The sequence below is a fragment of the Aptenodytes patagonicus genome, chromosome 3, assembly GCF_965638725.1.
Source record: "Aptenodytes patagonicus chromosome 3, bAptPat1.pri.cur, whole genome shotgun sequence".
In the NCBI taxonomy this organism is placed as follows: domain Eukaryota; kingdom Metazoa; phylum Chordata; class Aves; order Sphenisciformes; family Spheniscidae; genus Aptenodytes; species Aptenodytes patagonicus.
The window spans coordinates 7,213,939-7,237,550 of record NC_134951.1 but is presented as its reverse complement, the minus strand read 5'-3'; the positions used below and the strand labels follow the sequence as shown (position 1 = coordinate 7,237,550).

General features: G+C 44.3%; 1 protein-coding gene across 4 annotated transcripts in view; it reads left to right on the top strand.

The window, feature by feature from the left end:
* CYP39A1 (cytochrome P450 family 39 subfamily A member 1) overlaps positions 1 to 18,518 on the top strand; it is a 33,051-nt gene extending 14,533 nt beyond the window's left edge. For 2 of the 4 annotated variants that reach the window (XM_076332647.1, XM_076332644.1), the window contains 9 exons: positions 1,865 to 2,014; positions 2,842 to 2,935; positions 4,436 to 4,534; positions 6,436 to 6,526; positions 8,135 to 8,268; positions 9,139 to 9,234; positions 10,947 to 11,035; positions 14,672 to 14,759; positions 17,089 to 18,518. In XM_076332647.1, the coding sequence (XP_076188762.1) occupies positions 1,872 to 2,014; positions 2,842 to 2,935; positions 4,436 to 4,534; positions 6,436 to 6,526; positions 8,135 to 8,268; positions 9,139 to 9,234; positions 10,947 to 11,035; positions 14,672 to 14,759; positions 17,089 to 17,160 (906 nt within the window). In that variant the 5' untranslated portion in view covers positions 1,865 to 1,871 and the 3' untranslated portion in view covers positions 17,161 to 18,518. The remainder of the gene's footprint in view (positions 1 to 1,864; positions 2,015 to 2,841; positions 2,936 to 4,435; positions 4,535 to 6,435; positions 6,527 to 8,134; positions 8,269 to 9,138; positions 9,235 to 10,946; positions 11,036 to 14,671; positions 14,760 to 17,088) is intronic. The other 2 variants (XM_076332645.1, XM_076332646.1) reach the window with 2 other exon arrangements.
* The last annotated feature ends 5,094 nt before the right edge of the window (positions 18,519 to 23,612 follow it).

Here is a 23,612-nt window from a genome sequence, read left to right as displayed (position 1 = left end):
TGGTCTCAATAATGGGGTGCAAACCCCCACATCCCGTGGTGGTCCCCCGCCTGCCTTCTGAGATCAAAGACACATCTGCTTCTTGTGAAAAAGCAGACAGCCGTCAAATCGGTAGCGTGCTGGTGTCATGGTTTAACCTCAGTCGGCAACTGAGCACCACGCAGCCGCTCACTCACTCCCCCCCAGTGGGATGGGGGAGAGAATCGGAAGGGTAAAAGTGAGGAAACTCATGGGTTGAGATAAAGACAGTTTAATAAGTAAAGCAAAAGCCGCACACACAAGCAAAGCAAAACAAGGAATTCATTCACTCCTTCCCACCGGCAGGCAGGTGTTCAGCCATCTCCAGGAAAGCAGGGCTCCATCACGCGTAACGGTGACTTGGGAAGACAAACACCATCACTCCAAACGTCCCCCCCTTCCTCCTGCTTCCCCCAGCTTTATATACCGAGCATGACGTCCCATGGGATGGAATGTCCCTCTGGCCAGTTGGGGTCAGCTGTCCTGGCTGTGCCTCCTCCCAGCTTCTTGTGCACCTCCAGCCTGCTCAGTCGGCAGAGCATGGGAAGCTGAAAAGTCCTTGACTAGTGTAAGCACTGCTCAGCAACAACTAAAACATCGGTGCGTTATCAACATTGTTCTCACCCTAAATCCAAAACACAGCACTGTACCAGCTACTAGGAAGGAAATTAACTCTATCCCTGCCGAAACCAGGACAGCTGGTATGTATATGTATGTACTGCTTGGTATGCTGATATTGGCTCACATTTTCTTGTTACCCCCCCGTCTGAATCCATCTGTGGTCTTTTACCCGGGCTGAAGTTTCTGAGGGCAGGGATGGACCTGTTGTTCTCTGCTGTACTGGCACCAGCACAGACCATGGTCCGCGACATGGCGTGGGCGCCCATGGCGGCATTGGTCTACGAGTCATACATGAAGCATGCATGGCTCCCTGCTGCATCCCTGCTGCAGCCTTGGGGAGCAGGGCATTCTTCCCGCTGCCGTGGCTGTCATGGACACTGGTCATCGAATCTGAATCAGCTGCTATTTGTCTAAAACTTTTTAAAAAGTCATAGGCTAGATGATAAACCACAGAATCCGTAAGAGTCATCCACAGTAAATCTGTGCTGAGTGTGATCTGTTCTTATGGCTTTGCCAGACAATACAAGATAGAAGAACTGGAATGCAATTCCCTGGATAATTGTTATTTAGCTGCCTCAAAATTAAATCCACAGAGCCAGCAGGTGGCTCCATCTTCCTTATGATCTGTAGGAAAGCGAGAAAGTGAAAGAGCCGTTGCCTGAAATACGCGTTTAGCAGTGGCTGGAACCCAGCAAAGGCTGCGTGAGGGTTTCTCAGAGCTCAAGAGTCCAGGTGAAATGGCCTGGGAAACGAACTCGGAGTTGGCAGGGTAACAGAGGAGCAAACAGGGACGGAGTGAGATAAAAAGAAAACAAAACAAAGCATTGTTCAGTCCAGCAAATCTGCAGCCAGAGGAAGGATTTCTCGGGGTGTCTGGTTGCAGAAGGGGTTGTGCAATGCCCGGAAGGTCCACATGGGCTAACCTGAAATCAGAGGGGTGGTTAACGGGGAGAAGGGGACGTCAGCGCCCAGAGCCTTTCTGCCACTGCTCAAGTGACCGAACGCTAACTGACGAAGTTCAGCCACATGCAGAGGACTAGCCTGAGGTCCGTGTATCTCCCAGCCTCTGCTTACAATCTGCAGTAAGGGTGTGAGTGAGGTATGAGCCTTGTGCCAGCCCTTCCCGCACTTCTAGTGTTGGCAATTCAACACGCCGCATCCTGACCTAAAACGGCTGCAACAGCTTCCCTGTGGCCTGTAAGTCACAGGGATCTTGTCCTTGCAGGCAAGTCATGTATCCAGCAGTGGTGAACACTTTGTTTGGGAAAGGCATCTGCCCGACGAGCCAGAGTGAAATCAAGGAGTTTGAAGAACATTTTCAGAAGTACGATGAGGACTTCGAATACGCTTCTCAGATGCCCGAGTGCTTCCTGAGGTAACGGAGCGGAGATGATGGACGTGGTGTACCTATTACACGCATTTTGCTTGCTGGGATATCAATCGCGAGAGAGATTTCCCCTGGAGGATGATGCGCTGTCTTTATCAATGGTGCACCCTTGGGTCAGGCAGGCTTTCAGCTAGGTCCTTCAAAGAAGTTCTGACCTTGTCTCATGCATTTTCCTGGCATAAAGCAGAAACAACCTTGCCTAGGTGGGCAGGGTCCAGCTTGGACCTGTCAGGGAGCAGCAGAACTGGGCAAAGGGCAAAGGCCTGAGCCTAAATGTGAGTCCCAAGCTGAGGGGGTCCCCAGCGAGGCATCTTTCCCACACCTTAGCTGTTTTCCCAGCAGACTGATCCCAGGTTACATGGCTGCACTGTTGCAGAGCAGACCTTGGGTAGAGGCAACCAAACTCCAAGGAAGGGAGCCTGTCAGTGCTGTCAGGGCCACGACAGCACCTTGAGCACCTCAAAATAGCCTTCAGAAAGGACTAAGGATGGTCTAAAAATGTGGCCCTTATTTTCTCAGGGGAGGTGATTCTTGAAAGATTGACCTAGGCAATTGTCCAAAGCCACAGTGAAAACCTGTAGTGGAATAGATATGAAAATCTAGGAGTCTTGCAGTCACAGGTCCTGGCTGCAAGATGAGGTCTGGCCGAGGTGAAGTCAACACTACTGTCACTCAGATATACACTTGACTATTCATCAACTGACGGCTGCCCAGGGGCTTTTGGAAAGAAACCAAGGAGTCCTTCCCATGGAAAAGGAAATGTTGGTTTGTGCTGCCTCAGTTAAGTGCTTCTTGTTTGTTGCTTTTCTTTACAGGAACTGGTCAAAATCCAAAAAATGGCTTCTAAAATTATTTGAGAAAGTAGTGTCAGATGCTGAAAGGACCAACCCTTCAGAGACCACATCCAAGGTAAACATCCGAGGCTATGAAATAAGATGACTTCGTTGTATATTCTGACTGAAGGAATGGAGAGCAGGAATTATTTCAGTACTGGAAGAAATAAGCCAAATACGTCAGCTTTGATAGCTGTACCTTAATTGTCCAGTATTGCTGTTACCTACATTAGGACAGACCCGTAATTTTGAGTCCTGCTCCTCAATTTAGTTTATTTCCTACAATTCTGAGAACTGACATCTTCCTCCGGGGAATTTTAAGCCAAGGGTTCAGAGCTGTGACCCATCGCCAGCCTCCGGTATCGCAGCTGCAGTGAGCAGTTGAAAGAGGTGAGAGAAAGACCTCTTCAGTTGTTTCTCTGAGGGCACTGCGCTGTGAAATTTCAAAACCTTACATGTACTATTTTTAAACCCTGGTGTAGAGTGAGTAGATCCTCCAGCAGCCAGACTAGTAGAAAATAGCAGATTACTGGATTGGAAGCCAAGTACCCACATATTGATTGTGTCAAAGCCGTGATAAGTTGAACCCCTTGTTATTCTCCTTTGCTATGGCCAGAATTCTGCCTATACAGCTGACAAACGCGAGGGCAGAACTGGCCTGGGAATTTTGATCTACCAAATGATTATAGAACGGGTCATTAAACAAACCAGGTTTTATTTAGACTTTAAAAGCTTTACATACCACAATTTATTTCGTAAAATAAACCAGAATAATGGAAAGAAAGAGAGGGCTGGAGAGGGGCTGGTGGGAGGTCAGAAGGTGCAGGAAGTAGGAGGCACGAACTCGGTGTCTCAGATTGGGTGGGAATTTGGAAAAAACAGCGGTCATTTTTTTATTCAAGGTCAGCCTTTTCCCCTCTGTAAAGTAGACAGGAAGCTTTGCCTTGAATGCATGGTTGCCCTGTATTTAAGGAAATACTATAAACAAAAGCTGATCCTAGAACATTACACAGTTGCTGTAGTTTCAAAGAATGTCAAGCCATTGAAGTCACTGGTTAGGTCACTAGCAGAGCACCTGGAACTAGGAAGTTCGCTGATATATCAGACCATCTCTTCACAACAAGCACCTTTTTGGCAGGAACGGAGAGAACATTTTCTTCATTTCCATTCATTCAACTTGTTCAGTCCCGTTTTCAGGTTCTTTAAAGTAGAGAAGTAGAGCAGGAATTAAAAAAAGAATAGAGATTTCTTTTTTCTTTCTTCCACATACAGGCAACAATGGGGAGCGAGGGAACCAAATCCCCTAAAAACTTTAAGAAAATGGAGGGCAGCACAAGTATTCAGTAGGGATTCACGTGGTGCATTGACTTCTTCTGGCCCTCTGCCTATGAGTGGGTCTCACTTTCTCTTAACAGCTGTCATCTCTACTTTGTGACTGCAAAAAACCCATAACTAACCTTACTTCTCTTTGATAAACTAGTCTTACGTTATATCCTTGAATTCTAGTAAGCCCTACCCTAAACTAGATTTTAATATATTTTTGGAAATACGCATTATTATCTTTTATTTATAACAGACGCTACTGCAACATCTCCTGGATAACTTGCAAGGAAAACATCTAGCTCCCAATTATGGTCTCCTGATGCTCTGGGCTTCCCAAGCAAATGCTGTCCCTGTAAGTACATCAGCTAGAGAAGCACCTTCTCTCTATCCTGTTCAAAAGCCTGGTTTGGGGAAGCAAAGACTTTGAAGCAGAGGTCACGCACACTGCATGTATTCCAAAGAAGGGATTATCACGCCCACATGCATCACTACAAATATACCCAGGCTGCAGTGCCACAGAAGCAATGACAAGAAAAGCTCTTCTTGTATTTTTCCTAAATTATTATGTCCCCTATCGTAAGATTTTGGGAACATACACCTCATAGCTATTAAGATCACAGCCTTAAGCTGTGAAGAGCATTTAACTATTCTGAAGCACTATGGCTGTGTTATAGTAGAGACTCTATTTTAAATAGCCTGGTGTCATCGATTGTAAAGAATATCAAAAAGCATAGTATAGAGTAACTTCATCTGTGTGTAAATCCTTGAGTGAATTTGGCTCTTTTGCTTTGGGGGATCTGCCGTACAAACGCCAGTGTTGCTTCAGGGGAAGAAAAGCAATAGTTTGATTCTGCTGCCACTTAAGTTTTGTCTGTGTTGGAAACGGATTTGACAGATTAATGGTACGGATGCATGTATGCTAACAAACCCAATATATCTAACACAGCTTAGGCTGACCAAAGACATTTATAGCAATTTCTCAGATGAAAAATCCATAGCAGCAAAAACATCCTTTATTTACCATGACTACTGAGCTCTTTCCAGCACAGTTATGTCCGTTACAGATGTGATTTAGAAAAAAATGATAGTGAGTTACTTTTGTATGTAGTCCTAATGGATATATCTATCTTTTTTGTAGATTGGATATTACTACAATTTACCCTAAAGGAATTTCATCCTTTTCAGTGAGGTTTCTGTGGATTCACATGTTGGTATAAGCGAGAGGCATAGCCTGCTGCCTGTTATCAGGATAACTGACATTCCTTCCACAACACTATCATTACTTACTTCTGTAATATTCAGCTGTAAATAGACAGGCAGATATTCCGTTGTTTCTCAGAATAGTCACAACCACTGTTCTGGTGACTGGAATGATGAAAAAAGGCCTTTCACCTTCCAAGGGGATTTTTTACAAGCTCGTTAAGCCCTTTTATCTGAAACAACTCAGTTATCCCTCCTCGGCCCATGGAGTGAAGCCACGGTGTCCAAGTGCTGTACAAGAAAACTAAGCTACCAGATTTGTTTTGCAGGAGGGCTGCATCCGCATAAAGCTATTTGGGAAATAACAGTAAGAGTTCTCATCCCTCACCAGCACAGATGGCCCGCAACCAGATCGGCGTGCAGACTGCATCTCCCGCTACTCAGCAAGAGGAGAGAGACTCCTGGCAGTGCTGCGAGTCCTTCTGGTTTCGTCCTACTTAAGAGGATTTTCTCCCTTCCTAAATTTCTTGATTTTCAACTTCATTGCATAATCAGTTAGCAAATTATTTCTAAAGGGGATATACTACTGCTTGTTTTGCTGTTAATTACAACTTTTCCTGCCCATTTTAGTGTAACTCACTGTGACAACACTGCAAATTATTTCACCTCATTTCTGCTAATATTAGTAGGAATTTACTATTTAATTTTTCTTCCATTCATGCAGCTAAATCTAATCACACACAATGATTTAGTAATTCATTTTAACACCTAGTTATTTGAAATTAAAGAAAGGATTCTGTGTTTCAAAGGTCAAAGCCAAAGCTATGTAATGTTCACTGAAGATAAGTACACAGCAGATGACTAGACCTAATCTCCCAGGATCTGAGCCCTTAGATGTGGATTTACCCTGGAAGCACAGCTCCCTGTGCATCCTAACTACAACAGGCACATCCAAAAAAGCGCAAATGTTTTCAGCTGCCTCTGTGATTTGCTACAAGGATACTGTAATTCTGTTCCATATTCCTGAGTTAAAGTACTTTCATCTCTGTTTAGATTGCATTCTGGACCCTTGTTTTCATACTCTCTTATCCTTCCATTTACAAGAAAATCATGGAAGACCTGACTTCTGTTTTTGGCAAAGCAGGTAATAAATCCGATGATGTCCTTCTGGAACCTAGAAAGTATTCATTCTGTGTTGGCCCAGCACATGGCCAATGGTCAATGGCTGGGAAAAACGAATGTTGCTGCTGAGGGTACTACTGCTGACATAGAGTCCAGCTCTGAGTTCTTTACTCAGCATATGCTCAAGACATATTTTTAAGCAAAACCACCTTTGATGTAAGCAAAAGAAGGGTAGAAAAAGAACCAAATGTATTTGTCTCTTCATTCCACACCTATCATTTAGACCTAGATTTGTATTAACCAGTCTTGTGCTTTTTTCATGCATCTATGAGAGGGTCAGATGAGGTCTTTCAATTCAGCTGCTTTTCATGGTGTGATGTCCACCAGTTACAGCTACTCTGTGGAAAAACAGGCCAGGAACTGTTCTCTTTTCTCTCGTCTGAGGATGATTTGTCCAGCATGATTCACCCCCACATGACTAATCTCTTTCCCTCAAAAAACAGTCACCTACTGGGAGCAGTCATTCACATATGCAGTCCCCTGAACAATACTTAGACTTCCATGGAAGACTCTTTGTTGACATGGGTCAAAACCACATCAAGGAATGTGGTTTCGATCGTGCCCCTGTACTTGGCACTGGTGAGGACGCACCTCGAATACTGTGCTCAGTTTTGGGCCCCTCACTACAAGAAGCACATTGAGGCGCTGGAGCGTGTCCAGAGAAGGACAACGAGGCTGGTGAGGGGTCTGGAGAACAAGTCTTGTGAGGAGCGGCTGAGGGAACTGGGACTGTTTAGCCTGGAGAAGAGGAGGCTGAGGGGAGACCTCATCGCTCTCTACAACCACCTGAAAGGAGGTTGTAGCGAGGTGGGGGTCGGTCTCTTCTCCCAAGTAACTAGCGATAGGACGAGAGGAAATGGCCTCAAGTTGCGCCAGGGGAGGTTTAGATTGGACATGAGGAAAAATGTCTTTACTGAAAGAGTGGTTAAACATTGGACCAGGCTGCCCAGGGAAGTAGTTGAGTCCCCATCCCTGGAGGTATTTAAAAGACGTGTAGATGAGGCGCTGAGGGACATGGTTTAGTGGGCATGGTGGTGTTGGGTTGACGGTTGGACTCGATGATCTTAGAGGTCTTTTCCAACCTTAACGATTCTATGGTTCTAAGGAACATGTCAATAATTAACCAATAAGAATAATCATGAACCAGTGCTTAAGCCTTTCTCCTGGCCCTGTTTTATTTGCTAGTGTTAACATAGCCCAAGAGCTCAGCCTTGACTACTTGTCTTGGTGCCTACAGTCCCTGAGATTCCCATGCAGTGTCCTACCAAAGTACTGAAAAAGTCCAGGGGCTCTTAACTTCCAAGATGACCTTTGTTTGGCCTCTTCTGGCAAATGCCATATCTACAGCTACCTTAGAGTTATTAAATTATCTTCAATGTCTTTTCTTAAATTGTACTGATTTTGGTTCATTTATTTACTCTGAAATATAAAGAACATTTCTGGGTGTAAACAAGATCTTAAAGTCTTGAGGTATTCTATCAGAAGGTCTAAAGCAAGACGTGTCAGCATGTATCAAAACAAGTATGAGATCTAATTTTTACATGCAGTCTTCTTTCTCATGCCATAACAGGTAAAGATAAAATAGAAGTCTCTGAAGAGGACCTTAAGAAGCTCCCTTTTATTAAATGGTGCACTTTGGAAGCCATACGGCTGAGGTCTCCAGGTGCAATCACCAAGAAAGTAGTAAACCCAATAAGAATTCAGGTCAGTTTCTTTTTTTTTCTTTCCCCAGAAGGATGCTGTATGATTTGTCTGGAAAGTGGCCTCCCAATAGGTATAGATAAAATTAAAATAGTAGAGATATTCCACAATCTCACATATAAATTCTGTTTAGTTTAACAGATTTTTTCATCATCATTATTTTAATTGTCATTAATTTAAGAGTGGTTTTGCTTCTTTTGCTCATAGTCTTACCTTCAGTTTTTAATTGACTTTATATTAAATTGAATTGAGCTGGAGATACTGTGCTGATGGTATATGAAATAGTAATCAGACACAACAAATACAGTAAAAGGCACCATGATTTAGTAACTGATAAAACTCGTTCTTTTCTGTTTGTTCTCTTCAGTGCCGTTTAGAGGGGAAGTGCCAGCATTCAGGAGTCTAACAAATAAATGTTTGGGAGAAAAACACTCTCTCTTAAGGAATCAGCACTCATGCCCATTTAAAAAATTACTGAAGTCCCATAAAGGTCTATTGTCATATAAGTCTTTCTATGAATTTCTTTGTATTTTTAAGGAAGTGCTTAACAAAAGATGTAGAAAAAAATACCAGTTCACATGGTACATCAAGAAGTGGGAAAGACAGAAATAATGTTACTATTATTTCTATACCTGAAAAACCAAATGAGAACAAAAATAGTCTTTCCACATTCACCACTGTTTAGGTCTTTCCTGTGGAAAAATGGCAACAGGATGAAGCAGCTTCAAACATGTAATATGTCTACTGTGGCTTTACCACCTTCACTTGTCCTGTTAGGACCTTCTGCTGATGGAAGAGAAGTACTAAAGAGGGACTGTTTTGTGAGTTGAACCCGTGATTTTCTCTTTTCTTAGAGTTTTTTCTCCTTTTCAGAATTTCACCGTCCCTGCAGGTGACCTGCTGATGTTGTCGCCGTATTGGTTGCACAGGAATCCAAAATATTTTCCTGACCCAGAAATGTTCAAACCTGTAAGTTGTCACTCTTAGCGTGAGTATTCTGCTGTCTTTTCTCCTCTTCACTTATTTCACAACAAAAGCACATGGACAAATTGGCTTAAAGTTGGGTATTCCCCATCGTCTAGAGGATGGCCTTCTATACAGAAAGGATGTGCACAAAAAGGAGGAGCCTGTAGGAATAAGCAAGACTTGAAAAGTTCAGTTATATATTCCAGATAATATGGTACTACTTTATATCACTTTGATCTTGATTCAAAGCCCACCATGGAAAGACCCCACTGATTTCACTGTTGAACCCAACTCCAAGTACTCTCCTCTCCCTGGCATCTGTCTGGATAGCTCATCTCCACGTATTTACCCAGGCTCATTGGTCTTTCCAGTCAGATGATTTCTGGTAGGTATTAGCTCTGCTAATTCAGTAGTTCATCTAGAGTTTCTTGATTGTTATTCCACTCCCGGTGGCCGTGTGGGCAGGCTTGTAACTGCTCTTTTTAGCACCATCTGCTATAGAACGGTTTGTCTTTTTTTACAGAAATACATCAAGGAGTAATTTAAATAAAACTCTTCTAATAGCAAACTCTTCACCGATTTGAAATCCCTCATAACAATTCCTGTCTGTTTGAAACCCTAAGCAGAAACCTTGATGCAGCAGCTTATTCCTTTAGTAACTGTATTCCTAAAAAGCAAGCTAGCTTGTTTTTTAGAAACTCACCCTTTTTCCATGAGGAATAGGTGAGTACCCCTCGGACATTGCCATTCCAAATGGTACCACCGCCTTGCTTCATCACCGCTGAGATTTTTTTTCTTGCTTTTATTGGATTTTGATGCTAACAGGTTTCCTCTTCAGAAAGCTCTGAACAGCCCAAGCTGAAAAAAATCCGAAATAAACAAACACAAGATTACATCTTCTCTAAGACAGCTTCATCAGAGGAGTTAGCCTCCATAAACTTGACAGGGTGTTGCTTGAAGGCCTTGGTAGAGTTGCACTGAGTTTCTGGAGGCTGGTATATATAGTTTGTCACCCAGCATTCAAGAGATTTACCTCTGTCAGTGCCACCCACCCAAACTTTAGCTGATATTGCTTTGCTCCTCGTGTTGCTCCTTTTCTCTTAAAGTAACTCAGGATGGAGCAAGGAGCTCTCTGGGTACAGACAGGCTGTTTTCATTGGGAAGAGTTTAATTTTCTCACATGTTGGCTTGCACCTGAGAACGGGGCTGCGCAATCCTTGCCCTTCTCTTGTGTGACAGCTCATACACTTTGCATTTATCTGTGCACAGTGTCTTAGAAACAGTTTGTGTGCAAGACGTGCACGAGCCGTTTGTGTGCTGTCATACAATTTTGTGGCTGAGGGAAGGTCCTGGTTGAACATTTGCTTTGAACGTGCATATATTTAAAAGGAGAAGGTCGCAGTTTTATAGGCATTTCAATAGCTCAAGACGCAGGATTTAGAAAAATGGGGAGGCATAGGAAGAACGCTTTAAGGGTGATTTTAAAAACCTCTCCAGCACTAAGCATGTTTCAAATGGGACCCTCATTTCTTTCCCTGAGTTGCTCCTGACTTTTGAATCCAGACTCTGACACTAACAGGTTGAATGCAAAAAATGGCATTAGTGCAACTTTGTATTGAGCATTAGCTGTCCAAGGTCATTTTTAGCCTGGAGAAATAACGTTAAGCTTTATTTATATAAGGCTGATTTGGAAAAAAAAAAGTTTCTTCCCACAGGATCGTTGGAAAGAGGCAAATTTAGAGAAGAATGCTTTCTTGGACAGCTTTGTGGCATTCGGAGGAGGGAAGCATCAGTGTCCAGGAAGGTCAGTGAAACAGCTGGGGTTTATTTATTCCCAAAGCTTGCAGAGAACAACTCTCTTGAACCGGGCTCCTCTTACACTTGGAGATAAAGTGTTTTCATTGCTTTGCTCTTTGTCAGTCCCCTAATGTTCAGTATTATCTGGACCTTGTTTAAACTGATTTGAAAGTGGTTTCATTCCTGGAAAAGACAGGTTAAGTCACGATGTAAAAGCAGAATCTGAGACTAGCTTATCAAGGGATATCCCCCAGGAAGGAAAGTCAGCCTAGCTCTGCTGCTGCTGAGGCACCTTTTCATCAAGGGAGAGTTGTTCCATTTACAAACATGCCAGTTTACAGACACAGGCTTTTAGGCTGCCATAAACCTGTTCTAAACTAACCTAAAGAACATTTCTCTGGTCTGAGACTCTCTTTCCATCCTCTACGATGCCATTGACATCTCTGCTAATCTTCAAATGTCTTAACTGTCTCCTCTCTGTTTAAATCTTGTCTTTGCATTAAGGCCCACGCAATTGTATGATGGCTTAAGTTGCAGATCCTGTCTCCCTTCACTCCTCCAGCAATGCCAGCCTCAATGCTTCCTGCATTCCTTCTGCTGTTTTCTCTGCTGTCCCTCTTCCTGGAACAAGTCCCAGGGAGCCAGCTGCTCCTCATTTCTGTGTTCAAACATCTCTACGCTCAATTCTCTGCCTTCAAAACACGGTCTCCTCTAGGAAGCAAATAACCAAGAATCCTTAAAACTGGTCAGTTTAACTCAAGAGTCCCATGTGGAGCGAGGAATCCAGACGGTGTTGCAGAGGATCTGCATTCTTGAATCTGCACCCTATAGCAGGCTGGACATGGGTGTCAGATAAACTTTGTGAAGACATTAAAGACATAAACAAAATGAATAAAACTGCATTCACCATTTAGGCTTGCCGGCAGAAAGTGCTCACGTACTGCTGTACCTCCGTGACTCGTACCATATTCCTAAGCTAAATATGAGCACAGCCTCATTCCCAGCCAAGGGCAATAGCAGAATTCACAAGAGGCATCCGCAGGTACAGGACAAGCTGCAAAACAATGTTTCTGAAAGCTGCTTGTTTATATATACTGACCTATTTCTTTGTTCAGGCTGTTCTCTGGACTCTGATAATATCTTTAAAATAAGTTCGTGGTTGGAAAGAAAATTATAACATTTCTACATAGGCAATGGATGGAGAATCTTTTTCTTGCTGACAGACAAAAAGTCCTTTCAAACCCTTTGGCAGTCCACATGGTAACACACACCTTCACATTTTTCAGCAATAATTCTAAAAGAATAATGTGGTGGTCTTGGAAGAAAGGAAATTAAATCAAGGGATGTATCTAGATCCCAGGTTGCAGATTTCCTTGGTGTGACTGAATGAAACAATGATATTTCAAGTTTAAGATGCATTTTCATTTAATTCAGTACTGGGATTTATAAATAAAGAAACATTTAATTTCTCCATTGCAAAAGTTCATCATGAAATTAAAAGCTAATTTAATCAAACTGAAAGCCAGAAAATAACTTACTTGTCAAATATTCTAGGAAACTGACATGGGAAGAGCTCCCACAAAGCCATTTCTGTGCCATCATTTTTACCTAAAAGAAAAATTTGATGGCAGTGAAGCTACTTCTGTCTAACCAGGTGACTATTGCCGGTGCGACTGTGCTTATCTTGCATGGCTCCATCTGTTGTCTCCTATCTTATGCTGACATTGTAAACCCTTCAGCCCAACGGCCATTTCATTCTCAGACTCCATTTACTGCAAGACCTCAATCCACAGCTGGGCTCCTGGGTTCCAGCACAACACCAATACGTAGCAGTGCAACAGGGGCAAGATTTCAGAAAGCAAATCTTTGTCAAACCCCCTTGTCACTAAATAAAATGGGAAGGCTTCAGTGACTCAGAGTGCTAGGGGAGGCCCTAGGACTCAGTCATGAATACGAAAGACAGGTGGGAACTAAGGGGCATTTAGCTGCAAGAAAGCTCATGGTTTCTGCTCAGTACAATGTGCTGTGGGAGGGAGGGACGCACTGGGACTCTGCAGTCCTGCCTTTCCCTCCTGGGCTGTCCCTCTGGCCACCCTGGCACATGTGTGTTGCTTATCATCCTTGTGCCTCAGCATCTCTACAGAGCAGAATAACAACAGCAGTCTACTTGGAAAAGCACTCTGAGACCTAACGGTGGGAAGTGCTGCAGTTATCGGTTATATCCAATGCCACTCGGACAGATTGCAGATGAACCCCACCACGGGTTCAGAGGTGTCAGAGCTGGTCAGCTCACATCCAGCTGTGCTTGTGTTTGAAGGATGGACCTCTGTAAATGCAGCGCTTCCACTTTCAGGGCCACCTAGAGGCATTTTGGCATTTGGCCACATCCTGGTACATCTGTGCCAAACCAGTGAGGATGGCTCAGAGGCAGAACCTCAAGCACCAGGGGCCCAGGACCACACTGTGCAACCAGTGCAGTGACTGTAAGGAGCCCACCTTTGTACAGTGCCACCGGCATGGAGTTTGGGCTAGCAAGTCCTGCCTGACCTGAGCTAATTTCCATTGAAATATCTCTGCACTGCATTCCCCCGAGCTCAAGGTCACCAAAAGCTCCCTATCTCAAGGTAATTCCAATGTGAAATCACAGAGGTAATTTGGGTCTGAAGCTATGCCAAAACAAACAAGCATCCTCCCACTCCGGAGCACAGGGTGGCTCAGTGCACAGATCTGGATGGCTCTGCAGGAGTTAGCTTGGGTCTCGTGGGGCTTATTAGCTTCCTCCTCACACCTGCCAGGCCAAATCCAGGCTGATGCCATGTGCAGTCATGTGGCCTTCTCCCCAGCGAATTCCCCAATAGCTGTTTTATCCAAGTTTTCCAGCATATCTCAGATAATGGAAAATAAACTGTGTAGAAGAGCAAGGCAGTATTAATATTTTAACTAAGTATTTAAGACATGTCTCAATTCTGCAAGTGAGTAATCCCATGACCTGGCATAGGTACATGCTAGTGCCTGAATGCAGAAAGCTCTTGTACATACCAACATGAAAAAATAATAGCCTAGAGGAGTTCACCTGCAGTTATCTGAAATCTCCGGACTGACTAAGAAAGACCCTTCTGAGAGTGTTACAGAAAAAAAAATCATGCCCTTGGGTCTCATACTGCATTCTAACGCTGACGCATTAAATAATAACTCCCACTGTCACAGCTACTCTGATGTCATCAGGCTCCCAGCTGTATTCTATAACTTTATATAGCACAATTAGTCATATAGCCTTTTCTATATTTGACTGTCTTCTCACTCCTATGAAGTTATTTCAAGTCAGCAAGCGTTAGAAGAACATAAATGTTTACACAGTGGAAAAAACCATAATGATAAGGGGCTGTTTTAAAATAGGGTGTCAGAGGGATACTGTCGGTCTAACGTTTCACCGGAAAGAAGGGGCAGCCACTGCATTTGTGTTCGTCGCTGAGCAATGAAGCTGAACAAAGCTACGGCATATTTTCCTACTGAAGATAAACTTTCAGGCAGAGCTAAAGCATGGAATGTAAAATGTGTCAAAGACACCCTGTTTCTTATCTGATGATAACACACGTGTGATCGTCAGGCTGGATGACCAACGTTTTCCTCCCTTTTCTTGCAGGTGGTTTGCTATCATGGAAATCCAGTTGTTCGTTGTGCTGTTCCTATACAAATATGAATTTGTGCTTTTGGATGCAGTACCAAAGGAGGTAAAAGATCCATGCATTTATACAGCATTCCACGTCTTTATATCTTTCATTCATCATGCTCAGCTGAACAACCATGCTCAACTGTGGTTATGTATAATGAAGCAAAATTTTGAGAGGAGCGTTAATAAAACATGTAATGAATAACTCAATCTTCATTTTAACTCAGAAAACCCAGAGTAACTCCAGCAATGTCGTGGGGCTGCGCTGCCTACACAAGAATGCACCTACAAGAGTATTTTGTCTCATCATTGCCTAAACATTACCAGAGATTTTTTAATTGCTTTCTGCCACTCACAAAACCAGTGAATATGGAACTGGATTATTAATACTTCAAAGATATGAAATCAGATGCAGAACTCGCAGTGCTCTTCCACTACATATTCAGTGGTGGAAGAGAAATGATTAGGGTAAGACTGTAGGAGCAACTGTGACATAGAAAGGTTTTACCATTAACAGAGAGTGGGGTGGTCTCCACTCTCAGAAGTAATTCCCTTCCCCATTTGCACTGTGTCCTTTCCACTTTCCAAAAATCCTCGTTCCTCACAAACATGGACTGCTGTGAAGTCAGCATGTCTGCCTGTCACAACCTAAACACAACAAACATGTCCTTCTATGACCAGGTGACCCACCTAGTGGATGAGGGAAAGGCTGTGGATGTGGTCTACCTGGACTTCAGCAAGGCCTTTGACACCGTCTCCCACAGCATTCTCCTCGAGAAGCTGGCGGCTCACGGCTTAGACAGGTGTACTCTGCGCTGGGTCAAAAACTGGCTGGACGGCCGGGCCCAGAGAGTTGTGGTGAATGGAGTTACATCCAGTTGGCGGCCGGTCACGAGCGGTGTTCCCCAGGGCTCAGTTTTGGGGCCGGTCTTGTTCAATATCTTTATCACTGATCTGGATGAGGGGATTGAGTGCACCCTCAGTAAGTTTGCAGATGACACCAAGTTGGGCGGGAGTGTTGATCTGCTTGAGGGTAGGAAGGCTCTGCAGAGGGACCTGGACAGGCTGGATCGATGGGCTGAGGCCAACTGTATGAGGTTCAACAAGGCCAAGTGCCGGGTCCTGCACTTTGGCCACAACAACCCCATGCAGCGCTACAGGCTTGGGGAAGAGTGGCTGGAAAGCTGCCTGGCAGAAAAGGACCTGGGGGTGCTGGTCGACAGCCGGCTGAACATGAGCCGGCAGTGTGCCCAGGCGGCCAAGAAGGCCAATGGCATCCTGGCCTGTATCAGAAATAGTGTGGCCAGCAGGAGCAGGGAAGCAATCGTGCCCCTGGACTCGGCACTGGTGAGGCCGCACCTCGAATACTGTGTTCAGTTTTGGGCCCCTCACTACAAGAAGGACATTGAGGTGCTGGAGCGTGCCCAGAGAAGGGCAACGAGGCTGGTGAGGGGTCTGGAGCACAAGTCTTATGAGGAGCGGCTGAGGGAACTGGGACTGTTTAGCCCGGAGAAAAGGAGGCTGAGGGGAGACCTCATCGCTCTCTACAACTACCTGAAAGGAGGTTGTAGCGAGGTGGGGGTCGGTCTCTTCTCCCAAGTAACTAGTGATAGGACGAGAGCAAATGGCCTCAAGTTGCGCCAGGGGAGGTTTAGATTGGACATGAGGAAAAATTTCTTTACTGGAAGAGTGGTTAAACATTGGACCAGGCTGCCCAGGGAAGTGGTTGAGTCCCCATCCCTGGATGTATTCAAAAGACGTGTAGATGCGGCACTTAGGGACATGGTTTAGTGGGCATGGTGGTGTTGGGTTGATGGTTGGACTCGATGATCTTAGAGGTCTTTTCCAACCTTAATGATTCTATGATTCTATAGCTAAACTGCCAAGGAGAAGAGGGAGAAGTTTAGAGTGGCATGGGCTTTGTATGATTGCCCTTTAGGCTGGAAGTTAGAAGCCAGGAGAACTTAATGCCTCTGCTCTCCATGAAGAACGTGAGATATTGATCTCAAGTAATGGTAGAAAGTCCACCCAGAATACGGAGAAAGGGTGCTTCTTCCTGACTGATGGTGTGTTGCCACGCCAGCTCTCACTGGAGTTTATTGTAACTTTGGTCTGCACCCACAGGCAATTATGCTGGTGAAGATATTCAAAACCATTAGAGTTTCTTAAGATCTCATGTGTCATCCTCTATCAGAGCGAGTGGAATAAAAGTAATCATGAAGGCCCTACTCAATGGCTTGAGCAAAGCCAAGAAATACTCTCAGTATTTGGTCTTGGTTCTCTAAGACCAAAGCTCCAAGAATATGCTTATATCTTAATATTAAAGCACAGTGATAATTCCATTAACTGAACTAACTTAAATGTTTCTACTGATTTTCTTCTTTTTGCAGAGCCCTTTACATTTGGTGGGGACACAGCAACCCATGGCACCATTCCGGGTCCAGTACAAATGCCGGGAATGAAAGCTGCCCAGCGCTAACTTACCTTCCTTTGCCAGCCACCCCTGGATGGATGGGAGTACTGAGCTGCTTCCCTGTCCTACATCTTCAGATAGGTTCTCTGCCTTAACAGTGCTTAATTTCAACTTTAAATGCTGTACATACTCTGCGCTGTGGTATGCCATACCAGTATAGTTGTATCTGTGCTCCTCACCTGATTGCCTACCTCCTAGTATTTAAAAATCAAGCTCTCCTGCTGCATTCATAATATGTGGGCCAATTATTCACAGACTTTGCAAATCTGATACACTAAACTCACCAAACAGACATTCAGGACAAAAAGCTGCTACGTTTGGAAATCCTGCATGGAAGTTGTGCTAGAACCAGCGGAAAAACAGGTCCCTTGGGCCAGGTCACTGCTTCCTGCAGGTCTCTTCGAACCAAGGCCAAAGCGGTGCCTTGTGGTAACTCCATACGGCTCCCTGGTGCTGGTTTGCGCAAAATACAGGACAGTGCTGAGCAGAGACCTCCAGATCAGATCTGCAGCCATGATAAACTAGCATCACTTATGTATCACTGCCTGTGTAGGTAGGTGAAGATCTGGCCTGCTCTGCCTACAATCAGTGCCAACTTTTTGCAAATAAAATGCATTTGTAATGGAAAAATTGCAAGCATGGGAAACACTGGCGTCTTGTTCCACTGGAGCACCTAAAATTTCTACTGAGCTTGATTTGCTCCACAGGATTCAGAATCTGTCCTTGCATGAATATGCAATGAAAGTTTGATCGTGATCTTCGGCTTCTAATGAAAAGTGATTGCAAGAAAAGCTATTGCTATTCATTAGACTGGTTATCTAATACCTAGGACACTTTTGCTTTCCCTTTAACATGACTTACTTACAGAACAAATTGCACAAATCTAAAAATATTTAATCCTATAAAGAATACCTAGTAAAAGTTGTTCAAAGAAGCTGTCAAATAAGTTCAGATACCAACACTTTAACTGCTGTCAGATTTCATATATGATAGTAGCTGGCATGTATTTTTAGTCTTTTAAGTAAAGATTATTCATCATTTTAGAAGTATTTACAAAAAAACATAAATGTACTTTCAACAACAGTAAAAACTATGGGAATAACATCTGTAGGAAAATAGTACATTGTATAATTCATTCAATGGTTGGCTTACCTCAGTTATGGATACAACAATTTAACAAACTTCAATGATTTATGTGGCTGGAAAATGATTCATCCAACTTCTAATTTAGCTCATAATGGTTAACTCTGCAAGAGTTGGACTCTTAACTGCTGTTTCAGAATCTCTTCCATAACTGAAAACTATTCCCTTGGTTTTCATGTGTGGTCATTACCCAAAAATGTATATTTTAATTTTAAAATTTGGAAATGTCCAAAATACCTGTTCAGGTATCATGTAGTTTGGTGAAGATAATTTTTTTTTCCCAATGTGCATTTCTTTTTATTTTTCTGTTTAATTGATTTTGGGGTTTGGGGATTTTTTTGTGTGTGTGGTTTTGTTTTGGTCATTTTTCTTCCCCAAAAGAGGTAACTCAAAAAAGCAAAATTCTGTAATGGCAAACTTGACTTTAAACGAAAAAAGTCCCTAAAGGAAACATCCTTCTCTCTAAACTGGAGAGGGATGCATTTGATGGGTGGACTGTCCAGTCGGTGAGGAATTGGTTAGATGGTCACATCCAGAGGGTAGTGGTCAATGGCTCAATGTCCAGATGGAGATCGGTGACGAGTGGTGTCCCGCAGGGGTCCGTATTGGGACTGGTACTGTTTAATATCTTCATCAATGCCATAGACAGTGGGATCGAGGGCACCCTCAGCAAGTTTGCAGATGACACCAAGCTGAGTGGTGCGGTCGACACGCCAGAGGGACGGGATGCTATCCAGAGGGACCTGGACAAGCTGGAGAAGTGGGCCTCTGTGAACCTCATGAGGTCCAACAAGGCCAAGTGCAAGGTCCTGCACCTGGGTCAGGGCAACCCCCAGTATCAATACAGGCTGGGGGATGAAGGGATTGAGAGCAGCCCTGCCGAGGACCTGGGGGTCCTGGTGGATGAAAAGCTGCACATGAGCCAGCAAGGTGCGCTCGCAGCCCAGAAGGCCAATCGTATCCTGGGCTGCATCCAAAGCAGCGTGGCCAGCAGGTTGAGGTAGGGGATTCTGCCCCTCTCCTCTGCTCTGCTGAGACCCCACCTGCAGGACTGCGTCCAGCTCTGGAGCCCTCAGCAGAAGAAAGACACGGACCTGTTGGAGCGGGTCCAGAGGAGGGCCACGAAAATGATCAGGGGGATGGAACACCTCTCCTGTGAAGAAAGGCTGAGAGAGTTGGGGTTGTTCAGCCTAGAGAAGAGAAGGCTTCGGGGAGACCTTATTGCAGCCCATCAGTACTTAAAGGGGACTTATAAAAAAGATGGCGGCAAACTTTCTAGCAGGGCCTGTTGCAACAGGACAAGGGGGAATGGCTTTAAACTAAAAGGGGGTAGAGATTCAGACTAGATCTAAGGAAGACATTTTTTATGCTGAGGGTGGTGAAACACTGGCACAGGTTTCCCCGAGAGGTGGTGGATGCCCCATCCCTGGAAACATTCCAGGTCAGGTTGGACGGGGCTCTGAGCAACCTGCTCTAGTTGCACATGTCCCTGCCCACGGCAGGGGGGTTGGACTAGATGACCTTTAGAGGTCCCTTCCAACCCAAACTATTCCATGATTCTGTGAAAGTATAACCTGAAGATCAGCATCAATTTGGTTAGAATGAATAAAAGGCATCTGAAGCCACCTGTGAAGATTTACAAACACACCACTGCAGATGGGTTCTAATCTGTCCTACACACAGTCACAGTTCTGGTGTAGCTTCTGCATATTGCTGAATTTTTCAGACTTGGTGTGATCTTGTGCCTGCTGAGAACTACATTCTTCTTCCTTCCACATCCCGCAAGAATAGCCTGTGGGCAATGTTAGGGTATGTGATAAAAACCACATTCCCCCCCATACACAGAGGAGCAGACAAGCAAAAGCAGGTGAGGAGCCTGAGGAATGCCCTGCCCAACACCTCCCAGGGCCGGCCATGTCCTGGGGTGACACCCAGCAGCAACAACAGGAGCAGCTCCCACCTTTTGGGCTGAGAGAGGAACACTGCCTGTGGGTATGGGACACACTGTGGGGTGCAGGGGAGGAGCAGCTTGTGGTTGCACAAGACTTCTTGTGGGATGTTTAGGAGAGGAACCAAAGGTGGGGAAAGGGAGGGATCAAGGTGGGTTGGGGAGGAACAAACGGGGAAAAATAGAGGGATAAGGGGATAAAGGAGGTTAGTTGCATGTACACAGGCTGCTGAGTGGTATGCTTGTCTGGCTATGCCCTCTGCCTGATCAGTGCAGTCTGTCCTGTCTTCTCCTTACACGCTGTTTTTAACTCTTTTCCTGGGTGAGGGGCCCTCTTGTGTGTGCATGTGTGGGTATGGGGGTGTGAGTGCAGCAACTTGAGTGGGACCACGGGCTGGAGGGGCCATGGGGCCATGGTGCCAGCAGCTCGAGGGAGTGTGGGTGTGCATACTGTGTGGGTGTGTTATGTCAGTGTGTGATCGCTACCAAAAATCCGTGCTAGCTGGTGAGTAGGTGAAGTGTGTGTCTCCCAGGGTGAGGCATGTGGAGGAGCTGGCTGATGGAGGGACCAGGGGGTTCAGGCTAGCTGCTGCAGAGCCCGTGGGGCCGGGGGGTCGACTGAGACCTGTTTGTACATGTGTGCATATGTGTTTCTCTGGGCAGGAGGCAGCTGGGGAGAGTGAGGGTTCAGGACCAGCTACTGGAGGGATCCGCATTGTACATGTGTATTTTTATATATATATTTTGCACTCACAGACCTTCACCCTGGTCTGCCAGAGAGGGGAGCAGGACGAAGCTGTTGGTGCTGCTCATAAGAGAGCTGAGTGTTTCTGTCTGTGTTGGCCAGTGGGGCCATCAGTGCATACACACATTGTACGCGTGTGTTTGTGCATGAGTCTGCTGGGAATCCATGCACAGCCTCACTGCAGGCTGGACCCAGGGGCATGGAGCTGCGGCAGCCTTGCCTCTGTCAGGCTACCAGATTTAGCAACTCCCTAGCAGGCTAGAATCAGTCATGAAAATATTTGTCCTGAAAGGCAGGACACATTTTTATTAAAGTGTAGGCTTTTGGCAGGAAAGAAGTACCTGTTCTTGACAGCCAGAGAGATACCAAACAAGCAGGTGAAGAAAAGTGGGCTTGATGCTGGGATCCCATTGCTATGTGACTGCCCTGTAGTGGATGACAGCTCCACGCACTTGCCGTACTTTCCTAGGTAGAAAAAACCAAGGGAAGTGGATTAGTAAAGCAATGTGGTGGTCAAGTGATAGAGCTAAATGGGGTCTTCTACCTGGAAATAGTTCAGAAGCTTCTGGTGGAGGGAAAGATGGCACTTTGCCACTGGGACAGGGTTAAACGGGTATTAAAAGGCCATCACGATACCCTACTCAGGACTGGATTAACAGTGTCTAAATTATTCTTCTTCATGTGTTTGTCCAGTCTGCTTTTAAATACGGCAGTCCTGAATTTCCATGGGGCATTTGTCCTCTTACCTGACTCTCCCTACTGTTACAAAGCTTTTCTACATATCAGTAGGAGGAGTCAGAATGAGGTTTTTATTCATACTACCACCACAAGGGTAGTATCTCCTTTCCACAAGCAGGAGACTTTTAACCCAAAAAGAAAAAAAATTACTGTATTTTGACCTATCTTCGTTATTTCTACCTTCTGGATGAAGTATGGATGTTAAAGGGAATGCAGTGGGGCATCCCTCAGAAACCATCCTAGAAAATGCAATTTTTCCTCCCCCAGGCATGCCATAGGCCAGATCTATCTAAGCAAAACCCACGGTTTGGGCTGGTCAGGGCTATATGTTGGTATTCATTTCTATTGGGATAAGTAGCTCCCATGTCTAAGCCAGTGAAACAAATGGTAGGAGTCTTCTTAAGGAGAGAGAGGAAATCTAGAGTTATGAGAAATGAGCAATAAAACTTTTAAACCAAATTTCCTTTGACAATTTTTGGACTTTATTGTATATTAAAGAAGAGTTTCAGGAAAAAAACCACAGAAACTATCACATTGCAGCCAAACCTTTTTTGATACTTTTGAGGAAAGTATAAACATTTTCCCTGAAATCATAAAATTTCCTGTGGAGATAAAATATTTGAAGAAAACTCATCAAAACATTTTGAGTTAAAATTGTTGACCTACTGCAAGTGAATCTTCTCCAGTCAGCACGTTGAAAAGATAACCCGTCGTATCAGCAGCCACCTCCCAGAATAATCGCAACTTCTTTCATGTCTTCCCTCTCATGAGCCTCACTGAAGGCCCCTCTCATCTGTACTTAGCAGTCAAGTATTTCAAGTGGTCTCTTTCTTTACGCTAGTAACGGTATTCGCTATCTTTTCTGTGCCACTGATTGTCACAGAAACCAGAAGTTTAGGCTTAGCACGTATACCTCCTGAAAATAGATATCTGGGGACTAAAAGATATGGCTGTAGCCATTGAGAGGTAAGCTAAAAATAATTACTTCCTTTCGAAAAGAAATTAATTCTAAGGCCCTAGCTCTGTGCTGTGCCTAAGCACTGTGCCAAGCAAAACTCAACTTAAGCATGTGTTTTGCTTTAAGCAAACACTTAAAATGGATTTGCAGAATAAGAATGGATTTCAATTTAAGCACACACTTAAGCGCTCTGCTGAACCACGGTCCAAATGCCTCAGTTGCTAACCCGTTGTTTACAGTTAGTCTTGGCATCTGTGTTGCAATTTTAAAGATATACGAGGGTTAGTGGAAATACTGAGGTAGCTTTGCTCATTTTAGGTGAAACTGGCAAATGTTAAGGGCCTTTAGGAAAAATATTTTTTTAAAACTGTCACATTTATAGCATAAACCAGTAGGCTTTATTGGCAGCAAGCAACTTTCCCAGTTATTTGGTACATTCTAAATGTGTGGCTCATCAGATGGCAAAAAATACTTCCTCTCCACCGGTATGCAGTGGAAGGGGAATTAGACACAAGAAAGGCATTCAAAAGATAGCAAGCGTTTAATTGAAACAACCAAGGAGAAGCTTTCATCATGTAGCCATTCTGAATGACATTGGACATGCAACTGATTGGCACAGCATTATTTTTTTCCACTTTGATCATAAAATTACTAGGAAAGGCTTAATGGAGTTATAAATATCTTGTTTCCATGAGAGTCCTGGGAAGATAATTATAGCACTGAAGTCTTTACAAAGATAGAGCATTTATAAAATGATATTATCTGAGGACTCCAATGGATAACGCAGGGAACTCTGCGCTCTATTCCCAGCTCTCCTATTGACTCACTCAATAGTTCTTTGGGCGAACCACTTAATCCCTCAGTGACTCAGTTTCCTCATCTATACATTGGGGTAATAATGATAATTAC